Source organism: Thamnophis elegans, chromosome 8, assembly GCF_009769535.1.
Source record: "Thamnophis elegans isolate rThaEle1 chromosome 8, rThaEle1.pri, whole genome shotgun sequence".
Taxonomy (NCBI): Eukaryota; Metazoa; Chordata; class Lepidosauria; order Squamata; family Colubridae; genus Thamnophis; species Thamnophis elegans.
In genome coordinates, this window is record NC_045548.1 from 42,467,199 (window position 1) to 42,479,392 (window position 12,194).

Here is a 12,194-nt window from a genome sequence, read left to right on the forward strand (position 1 = left end):
TTTATACAATACTTACACAATATAATACAGTTTGGTTCTTGTTTAATGACCACAATTGGGATCTGCACTAAGTGACACTGTTGTTAAGAGAGACATGTGAAACATGCAATTTACTGAAGGTTATTCCATTGACTCTGTCTGAAGAGAACTGTGAAGTGTGCAAATGACAGTGACAAGTGATTGAATTGCAAAACTAAAATAATTACAAGCAGACTACTGAATGGAACTGGGTAGTATAAGACTAATACCTCAGTCTTCTGTTACTTTCATACAGGGTCCCAGTTTATTTCTGCTTTCTATTATTTTACCACTTTGTTATATGTACTATGTATACTGAAATCAGAGATATGCTGCAGGTATAGCAGTTTACTCAAATCAGGCCCTTTCATTAGCAGTCTATGGCAGTGGTCCTCAACCTTTCCAGCTCTGTAGACTGACAGCAGTGGCAGTGGGGGGAGGGGATGGTTTTGCACATGTGTCCACTGCTTGTGCAAATGGAGCTTTGTGAGTTCCCCTGCTGCTTGTGTGTTCTCAAACAATAACCAATAGGGCTTGGGGACCCCTGGTCTATGGAACATCTTTCTTAGTGAAGTATACTTGATATGAATTTTACTATGCTTTTTAGTCTCAAGTGAAAATGTTTTGGTGATGTGTCATTGCTCAGATATCAGTTATTTAAGCTGGTACTCTAATATTATTTGTTTTAAGAACTGTTATTATTTTAAAATTTTGTTTTAAAATTTTTACTGTATTTTAAGCTACACAAAAGTTTATTCTGAGGTTTCAAATTTCAATATTACTGTTATTTTGATTGTTTGGTTACTTATATACTATATTGCTGGGGGGGGGGGGTACTGTAATTTTGCCTAGGCCATCCAGATTCACAGCTACAAGATGGATGGCTATATTAGCTGTTGAAAGAAAAGAAGGAAGGAAGGAAGGATAGCAATGACTATGCCATCTGTGAAGTGTAGGTTCTATACATCCACAAGGAACCAGCTGGGAAATATTGATGTCATTTTTTTTAGAAAATGTTAAGTTCAGCACTGGTATTAACTTCAGCGACTTAATGACATGATAGACACTGAATGTGGTTAGTCCAACATCAAAAATATCCTCTTGTAGTCAACTTCAATTACCATAATTTAACTGAACCTAATACAGACCTAGTAAAACATTTTTAGAAATCAGTGTTTTATGATGATAAAATAAGAAAAGAATGCACTATTTTTAATAGATTTAGGTAATTATTGAAGAGACTGAGGTGCACATCTATGTTACTCAGGTTAAACTTGATTATTTTACTCCCCAATAAATTAATATTTACAAGATTTTTTTCTGACTACAATCTGAGAAATTTAAAATATAAAAAATGTGTTATAGAATTAATTTGTTAGTGCTATAAGGCATATCAAATCTAAATTTACTGGCTCAAATACTGACTTCCATGTCGGGAGTATCTCAAAATACACAATATTCATTAGGCAACCATGGAAGTGAGGTAAGGGTGAACAATTGACACATGCATAAATGATTATTTCCTGTTTTGCATAATTTTCAATTACTGTGGCACTCCAAAACCATAAGTGAATTCAGTTGAAGGAAAAATAGTCTTGAATCATCAACGTGAACAAAAGACAGACAAATGAAATCAAAGACCTTTGCAAATGGTTATTCTCACTAGGCATCCATCAAGGCCAATATTCATCAATCTGCCAAGATATTGTCAACCCTTAATTTTTTCTAGTACCCTTGTCTGAACCCCAAAAGCTGTTGGAACTCTTAAGAATAATTGAAGATAAATGTATTAATGTCGAATGGCATTATAAATAAAGTGTGTGTTCTATCCTATAGTTTCCCCCCCTCCAAATCCTCATGCTATGCTAAAATAGTCACTATTACATCCTAAATATACATATAAAACAATTCTCAACAGTATTATTCTTTACTAGGAAAGGCTGATCACTATCCCATAAATCCCTTATATATTTTCAGAGTATACTACTACTCAAAGGGATGTAAACACATTTTCATTTACCATAAATAAAATGGGGAACCTATCAATTCATCTGATTATATTGCTTGCCCAAATGTTTTGCATGAGTAAAATTATAAACCAAGAGTTTACACATCTGATAGACAAAAATTAAATATTTGGCAAGCATCAGGATAAATAAATCCAAAGTCTTGTTTATATCATTAGAAAGATAATTTATAAGAGTAGTATGTGTTTTTGAGATTATAATTATATATAACTCCAGCTGATAGATCTCAATAAAGGCATTTTTTTTCTCCAGCTAGATGAGATGCACCTGGAAACTTGCTTCTATACATTTATAACACAGAACTGTTTTCAGGAGAGATTCTATTATGGCATAGTGATAAAAATGTTATATATTTTGGAAGCACAATGCAAAGTACCAAGCTATTGAAGCCAAAACATAATATAAATATAATAAACTGCTTAGAGTCTTTTGAAAAACTGTTTAGAAAAATAGGCCATATTTGAAATTTGTATAATAGCATCCAAAGTTAGTAGGCATAATTATTAACATGGCAAAACTCATGCACTGCAGGCATCAGGCGCAATAAGCAATAAACATTGCTAAGGCTTGGTAGTAAAGTACCTTTGACTTTGCTCTTGATAATCTCTCCAGGTTTTACTCCTGAATTTTTAAAAATGGAAATAGGTTGCAAACATTATTTTAGAAAATTTCATACACTAATAAAAAAATAAAATTTCCACCAGAAATATTTCACCATGAAGTTATTAATAGTCTACATTTATATTTTTCATTATTCAGTAAAGCTAGAAAAAGCTCAATACACAATATTTGCCTAATATCTCCTTTTGACTAAGAGATTTTTTTTACAGATAATAAAGCAGGATAAGGAAACATCCCAATTTTTATTCCAGTAGACATTAGTTTATTCATGTTACCAGACTTGGAATTCCAATTTCACTTTTCCTTTTGGCAATTATCTCTAGTTATAACTGTACTGAGATTTAATTTGTTGCAGTCATTGGATTGGATTGAAAGATATATTTAGGATAAAATATGTTTATAAACAAATCTTAAATAAATGCAATCTAGGCTCTGACATTATGTCAACTACATTAACAAAGTATTCTGGACACATGAATATATGAATTGGTAATAGTTCATAGAACTCTGATTTGAGAGTAATCAGTTGTAAACAAGTAATTCATATATATGTCATAGAGATAAGTACAGCATTGAAATTGTTCTTATCTTTAGAAGTGTTAAAGAAGCTGCACAAGTAATAGCCACATCACACCTATCCCATGATTCTAAACTGTTTATTTTATTTCATGTTTATTTGTAAGATCTGTAATTATACATCTTATGTATCAACATCTTGGATGGCTTACAAACAATATACGAAAATAATAAAAAACATAACCCCTACATAAAATTATTGATGTCCCCAAACAGCACACCCCTCATACCAACAGACAGGTTTCCCGGGCTCCAGCCACACACTATCCCAATGCTTATGAGAAAAGCCAGGTCTACAAAACTTTTTGGAAGGTCATGAGGCCTCCCAGATCTCAGACGTGTTTAAAAAGACAAGGGGGCACAAGTTGAAGACAATTTAATATCCCCCATTCATGCCAAAATACTACTCCGCTCAGCTTTTGTCAGTACTGCTGATTGTACTTGAACAGTTGAAATGAAACAGATTCCTCCTTTCCCACAGCATTTTGCGTATTATCAAAGATTTTCATTATATTTTAGACCAAGCTTAGAAGATCCTTGAAAAGCTTGAATGTAAACATTGCTAAAAAAATGCTAAATGTAAAATGTGAAATAAGAAAATATTACAATGCAGATGTAACTTAAAAGTTTGGTCATGATCTTATAGCGCTTAATTTTTGGAGCATATCCTTTATATGGACTATACCCATCCAAAGCCAAAGAAATCCTGCAGCATGGAAAATACTGTTCTAGACAGAATTGGAGGTTATACCCACACTGTGTATGATAAAGTTCTGAAAAGCTCAGTTAAGTTTATTAAGTTCTCTGTTCCATTCTATCTCAGACCTAATTGGGCTCTTAATGTTTGGTGCCTGGCCAAGTGCCATTGTTTCAAGTGGAATTCAGAAACAATTATAAATCAATTTCATGAAATAACAGATTATATCCCTTAGCAAAATCTTACAATACCAAGTTAGTCTTAAATATTAGGCAATTGAGGCAAAGTATTTTTAACGTTTTTCCACCACTTAGCAAGATTTAAACTGAAATCTTATTTATATTTAATCTGCCCAAAATATAAAGTAAATTCTAAAATAATTTTAAAAGCAAATATGGTATGTTAGTTTAATAAATAATCTAGGACCAAGACTTCCTGACTTATCTGTTAATAGGTTGTGAATAAAGACCATTTACAAATAGGAATTTGGGTCTATTTGCATATTTAGACTTACCTATAATAGCCATCTGAGTGGGAAGAATCTCTCATAATCTGTAACCTTCAATCCACCTCCACCAATTTCTCACATATTTGGGAAAGATCTTGCTCTATTTTTGTTAAGTTTCATAAACAATTTAAAACCCTTTTATACAGAGTTATATTCCATGAGCTTTCATAAATAATCCAGGCTATTTCAAGCCTTGCTCTATAAATGTGAAGGGAAGAACGTAACATGAGAACATGAATCCAGCAAGTTTATTCTGACTTTCCCTTCCTAATGAGTCTGGGAATCTTTGAGTACAGCTAAGATACACTAAAAATCAATGCAATATGCAGTATCAATGATACAAACATTTGTATATATGAAAAGAATTAGCAAAGTAAATTCTATACTACAAATATCATTTTGTTACAATTCATTTGCTATTCATTATATGTTGACTTCCAAGATCTATTGTACAATTAAGGTGTTCTATAATAGCTAATGATACAAAATATATTACATGGTTGGAATGTTTATTCATTTAACTCAAAAAGTATTTTATAATGTGATTGGAAACTCATTGCTTGTTTCAGATACAGTTGAAGGTGGTCACAGAAATCCAGGGTTCAGCTGATAAGTTTTGATTTGAACAGATAAAAATGAAAGATTTTATGCAAATTATTTACATATTAGCATGTCAGCAAAACAAGCAGAAACTAAAAGCAGCTTTTCACAATTACATGCTCAGTATTATCAAGTAAGACAAGCAACAAAAATTACAGATCTCTCTTGTAAATTGTAAATATTATTTAAAACCATACAGCAATGTTAGTACAAATAATTAAAGCTGCTACTGTTTACAAGACTAATCCATGATCTGCAAAGTTCAGCATTATTCAGCGATGTGCATGTAAAGCAGGATATTGGATTCTCTCCTTCTCAAAGTTCACATTTTCCAGAAAGGGAATCCAGTGCACAGAAACATAGGCATTGAGAACTAGTTGGATTTCAAGAGTCTGAATAATCAATTACCTCATTATAAGGCCAGGGTTAAGGCAAGGAATAAAATCAAACCCGTCAGCCATCACTTTGAAAGTCAGTTTGTACTGACTATCTTTAATATGTTCAGAATTACAAAAAAACACATATATACATGGGTGGGGTGGGGGGGTATATTTATTTATTTACAGTTTTTTGTTCTCATAAAATATCTACTTCTTTTTACAAACAAACTGCCTTTAAAAGAATAGTAATATATGAAGAAGTGACTGAAACCCGTTTTAAAAATCTATAGAAGTTGCCTGCTTTATATTAAATAATAAATAGCTTATTAGCCAGATAACAAATGCTAACAACTGTTCTGTGTTCTGTAAAATCAAAGAAACTAAAAAATTAGGAAATAATTACTGATACTAAATTCAATAATAGTTCTCTAATTTGATGTTATGGTAGGCAGAATCTTAAAATCTAGAATATTAATATATACGCAATTTGCCAGACATGCCTAAATATTTACAGCCAATTAACAGTTGTTAGAAAAAAGAACCATTTACAGATTAGTAATGTAGGCTATTATTATAGAGCTTGTGCAAAGGCAGACATAAACCAATCACATTAGTTAGAATACTGTTGGGTTAATATTGACAAATGTTATTTATCTTTTGACTGTATTTATCTAAAAGAGTCCAGACAGCAAGTCTTCATACAACTGATCTGTCCGTAAGAGGGATTTGCCTGTTTTACTCCAGCACCTTTTTGCACTTAATTAATTTTATGGACATTTCCATTCATCAATGAACTGTTCCATGAACCGAAGTCACTGATTCTGCAAATCCACAATAACACATGTCTTTTTTCCTTGAACCCCTTCATTCTGTGACGTACTATCAACATCATCTGTTGCATCGTTCTCTTCTTCTTCTACTATTTCAAAAGGAGTCATTACATCATAGAGAAATGAGAGGAAGCCATAAAACCAATCAGAACTTTCCTCTGCTAAAATATTAAGAACTTCCTCAAGTGAATCAATATTTTCATTATTGCCATCTTTGGTTAGGCCTATACAAGAATAAAGGGGAAAGAAGAGAAAGAAAAGGAAGTATTAGGTAGAAAGAAAAATCTTGATCTAGAAAGCTTTAAGAGATCCTAGATTAACTAGAATATTTTAAAAAGATATTTGAAGAAATTAGTAAAAGAAAATGAAAAATAAAAGTGTCAAGGGATGAAATGTTTCTATTTATAGATTATGGGAAAATGTCCAATAGACATATACAGATATATTCTCTTTCTCTCTCCCCCTCCTCCCTCCTTCCTTGTTATTGCTACAAAACATCTACTCTATTGAAAATAAAACTGTCCACAGGTGACAAGCAAATGCTTTCATGACATTTAAAAAAAAAAAGGATAGCAGTAAAGAAGGTAAAGTTAAAAACAAAGTACTCTAAATGCCAATCCAAAGAAATATCTACTTGATCAAGGATTGAATGAGTTCATAGTCCAGTGGTTAAACTAGGTTTCTCCAATTTAATGTTTCCAAAAACTGATTAAATTTCAACTGGCATAGTTATAAGAAAATATCTAGCCCAGTTCTTCTGGTGTTGTTCTCAGTTTACATGCAAAGCAACAAATTATTGTTATTATTGTATAATTGTATCACAGCGGCCAGTTGTTTCGCCGGATTTGGCATTGTTTACTAGTCGGGCCCCACCCAGGGGCCTAGGACGTCGTAACGTATTTTCGTAATATGCGTGCAGATCCAAGCAGTGCGGCTTTTTGCATTTGACTGATGGTGATTTTGTCAATTTTTAACTGTTTTAAATGTAATTCCAGTGCTTTTGGAATAGCACCCAGTGTGCCAATTACCACTGGAATTACCACTGCTGGTTTGTGCCATAGTCGTTGAATTTCGATTTTTAAGTCCTGGTATTTTGCGATATTTTTCATGTTCCTTCTCGGCGACCCTGCTATCACCTGGTATTGCAATATCTATGATTGTAACCTTGTTTTTCTCAACCAGTGTGATGTCTGGTGTATTATGCGCCAGTATTTTGTCCGTTTGTATACGGAAATCCCACAAGATCTTGACCATCTGATTTTCAGTGACTTTTTCAGGCTGATGTTCCCACCAGTTTGTTGCTGTTTTAATATTATAATTTTTGCACAAATTCCAGTGGATCATTTGTGCTACTGAATTGTGCCGCAATGCATAATCAGTCTGTGCGATGATGATGATGATGATGATGATTATTATTATAAGTTAAACTTTTAGAACCATGTTTATGATCTATATTATTTCATAAATATTTTCATAAATATATAACATTTGTACAGCCTACAGACTACCCCCTAAAATAATAGTATTTTCCATGAGTGAGTGCTCTAATTTTAATTATTCTGTCATAAACATGTTTTCCACCAATTAATTAATTACAAATTAAATAGCTGGCCTCCAATTCTAATTATTTGCCATTTTCATTTTAAAACAGGTGTTAAAATGGCTATTTATTTATTCTGCTAATTTAATATTTTGTTTTTTTTAGGAACTCAGCAGTTTAATATTTCAGTTCTTAGCTTTGGATATGTAATCAGGTGCAAATCATTTGCTAATATTGCTGTAGGTCTAAAATAGTATATCATCTACAACTTTTATCTGCTATTGTTTCCCCCCCTTCCCCCAGTGCGACATATTTCTCTCATTTTAAAAAAAAATTCTCCTATCTGACGGGTCCTTGGTGCTCTCTGAGCTTGTTTTCTTGCAGACATTTCATTCTGCAAACTAGGTAATATCATCAGTGCATTTTCAGTTCTGAGGACCAGGGGGTGGGGGGAGGTAGAAATGAGGTGATGATATTAATATGCTCTCACTGCAGGAGCCATCCAGTAGGCAAGCTGCCACATTTTAGACATTTGCAATTTTGGAATAAACTATGAGGGTGGACCTAGGTAAAATGCATATTAATAAGAGCATAGATTACTATAGCCAGGTTCTCTGCATTAGGCAGGACTAAAACTGGCACACCAGAAATCACAAAGTTATCCTTATATCTATCTGTTGTTCTAGCAATGTTTTACTTGCATTGGGTAAAAGCGAATTTCTGGTAAGCATTTTGGATAATGAAATAAAGTGTTTGAGAAATATTAGGATAATCAATTTCACACAGAGTCCCAAAATTGGACCACTAATCTTTCTGTTCTTTTAGTCATGGTTTTCATGACTAACCTAAATAACCCATGACCCATTAAGATATTTTAGAGAGATTTCCTTACATAAACAGAGAGAAAAAAATAGTGGAAGCAAGATCAACACCCAACTGCCTGCTGGTTTCTTCACTGACTTTGCTTAGTCGGAAGCTGACTGACAGAGCCAGAAAGGCTTGCTTGCTTCCTCTCTTCTTCCGATCCATCAATCAATCCATCCATATTTACTTCTGATTTTTGGCAAAATGAGCCATAGTGAACAATGGAGTCTCTTAACAACTATGGTGTTTCATTTAACAATTGTCATTATAAAAAGGTTGTGAAGTCATGTAAATCATGTGATAATCTGCTTTATGATCATCATGGCCTATGACTGTAATGGGCAGGGTCCATTATAACATAAGTTGAGGATTATAAGCAACTAGTTGATAACCTGGCATTGCCCAGGTATGTAATTATAGGGGGGAAATGTCCACACCAAACATAATTTCTAATGTTGGATTTTCCCTCTTACCAGAGGGAGCCCCCATAGTATTTGTTTCTATAGAGTAAGTCATCTGTGTACCAAGTTTGGTTGAAATTGCTCGAGGCATTCCAGAGTGATGCTGGAACACACACACGGGCATTTTTCTATATACAGATTTACAGAAATTGGAATGGTGTATTTCTTGTAAAGCTTATATATTACTTTGCCACTTAAGGAAAAGTAATGGAAATCCCATCTCTGTCAAGCTGCAGGTGAAATATATTCATTTATTTACAATCCATGATCAATATTTAAAAGACATAAAACACATAAGATATAAAGCAACAACATAAAACAATAAAATAAAATATATAAAACCTGAAGCAATTAATAGTATAAGGAAAGCACCAGAGGATTTCTGTAAGTCTTAGCTATTGTTAAAATTTAACAACCTTATTGGTCATATTTGAAATTTAGTTGCCTAGGGGAAAAACTGAAACTACTTGCTCTGAGGAAAAATTAAGATTTCTAAAAACTGATGCTATGACCTCCATGTGTTGTCCCTACAGATAATTCACTGATTTGTGCAAAGGCAAAGGGTGAAGTATGAGAACTGTTAGAATAATATTTGGGAATGTAATACATGTCTGCATGATGTCTATGAAGATTCTCAATCATCTAGCTTACGGTTGTCCCAATGGGACATGTTTTCATGATATTAAACATAAAGTGCCCACAAAGCTGTTATTTTTTTCCTGTTTTTAGTGAATAATACAGAAGAATTGTATAATAATATTATGGAGTTATGTTTTTAAAATTAAGAGATTACAATGTCTCGTATTATTCATAAATGAGGAAACTCGGATTTGAAGTCCTTTGAACTTCAAGATACAGGCAAGTAACTTCATCTAACATATAATTATAAAACAATTTATTAATTGTTTAGTTTAATTGTTTATTAATTTGAACCATATCAAAAAATAAAAATAAAATACAGGATCTAATTCTTGGATAAAATAGGTAACAGAAAACACAATAACAAAATACATATGTGGTAAATACAAAGAATTAGTATTCAGAAAAATACATTATCTTTATAGGATACGCCAATTCTGTTGAACATAATGGGTTTTTAGCTCAACTGCCTTAACTATAAACTTTCTTTCACAATGTAGGAGGAAATAGAACAATCTACAATTTAGATGGGCTCTGAAGTTCTATCAGATGGGGATGCTATGTATCTTAGCCTAAGAGTAGCATATAGTTGACAGTCAAACAAAACATGAGCATAACATAAAATCTATAATCCTTCACATCATTTTCAAGTGCTGGATATCAACAAGTGATGTCGCATAATAGTATGTCTGATTTTGCAAAAATATGCCAAGATATATAAACATAAATCAGTGATGTCATAGGTACATGGGTGTCTAGGTGCTTGCTGTTTACCCCTACCAAGCACAGCTAGAATAATTCTGTTTCAGCCTCCTACTTTTAGCCCCCTACAATTTACTGATATCTATGCTAAGCTAGTACTGACAACTCTGCCCTCTCCCCACCACCATCAATAGGAAACTATTGTGGGGATTGAAATTGCTTGCAGGAAAACTTCATTTTAGATATTATGCCTCTTCAATAGGATATGCAAAACCTTCTGAATCCAAAAGGTTAAGCCAAACTTATTCACCCTTCTAAAAATATTTTGAGTTCTGAATATTTCTAGAATGATTGTAACATAAAAACAGCATTGATAATGTCAAAACAGCTATTTGGAATAGGATGTTTTGAGCATGATACTTTCCAATTCTGAAACATTTTGAACTAGTTAAATAATTAACTACCTGATTAAATTATTTTCTATTATTTTTTTCTTTATTGTTAGTGGAAAACAAAAGGACTTAAACCATGACAGCAAATAATTTTTATGTCCCCCTTTCCCATAGATTACAGAAGTAAATCAGATTATGAAGAGTACTGAGCATGTCACTATATATGATAAAAATAGACTGGTATCATGCCCTGTCAAGTTGGTGCTAATGCTTAACAACCACATGGATAGATTTTTCTCAGGAGAACAAAAATAGGTCAAAGTATATATTCACTGCAAATATTTTGCCTTTTCGTTTATAGTTCTTAATACTTTAGTACTTCATAATAGTGATTCAGATTATAAGGCTACTAGATATATATTTTCAGAAAGGCAGGGCAACAGCTTGGATCAAATATAATTATGTTCTGAGAAGATACAGAAGGATCTTAAGATACAGAAGGATCTTGACAAACTTGAACACTGGGCATTCCTGAAGGTCCTTGAAGCCTCGGGGGGCCTCGGGGGGGGGGGGAGGCTGTTTTCACCTCCCCAGGCTCCTATAAAGCCTCTGGAGCCTGGAGAGGGCGAAAAAAGCATGGAAAAATGGGGGGGGCACCTCTCATGCACCCATGCACACTGGGGGGGTCATGCATTGCATAATGGGTGTGGCATGCCCGCACACGACCGCCCTGCGCTCCCCTCCCTTATGGCACATGAGCCAAAAAAGGTTTGCCATCGCTGGTATAGGGTTTCCTGCCTAGGCAGGGGGTTGGACTAGAAGACCTTCAAGGTCCCTTCCAATCTGTTATTGTATTATAGTATTGTATTAAGACTTCTGTAATCAATGGAATAGGTAAATTAAGTAGATAATTAAGCAGTTCATTTTAACAGCTCTATCTTAAGCATGATCTAATTCTTGGTCAATACTAATGTCAATTTCAAAATTCAGGGAGCCCTTTATTTTTAATATACTTCATTGTGACCAAGAGCAATGAAAGAGAATCATTCAGTAACCCTTACATGCCAGGAAAAATTTCTTTTCTTTTTATGATCCTATAATCCCTTAATTTGTGATAGAGTTGGGGTGACTGATTGGAGCTAAGCATTTACTGGCTGGAGGGCTGTCATGATGCCTAGGCGGACTGGCATATGGCCAGTAAATGCAGATATTTTTTTCTTTGCACCCTAAGAAAGAAATATATCCTGCTATCTAGGATTAAACTCTCAGCCTTTTGAATGGGAGGCACCATGCTGCTAGGAAGTATAAGTGACAATAAATGTGGTTGCTGAAGAACTGA

The 12,194-nt window shown here is 33.6% G+C and overlaps 1 protein-coding gene across 5 annotated transcripts in view; it reads right to left on the reverse strand.

The window, feature by feature from the left end:
* ASPH (aspartate beta-hydroxylase) overlaps nucleotides 1-12,194 on the reverse strand; it is a 112,135-nt gene that overhangs the window by 77,002 nt on the left and 22,939 nt on the right. For 4 of the 5 annotated variants that reach the window (XM_032222575.1, XM_032222573.1, XM_032222576.1 and 1 more), the window contains one exon: nucleotides 2,628-2,666. The exons of the other annotated variant lie outside the window; for it this stretch is intronic. In XM_032222575.1, the coding sequence (XP_032078466.1) occupies nucleotides 2,628-2,666 (39 nt within the window). The remainder of the gene's footprint in view (nucleotides 1-2,627; nucleotides 2,667-12,194) is intronic. 5 annotated transcript variants of the gene reach the window in all.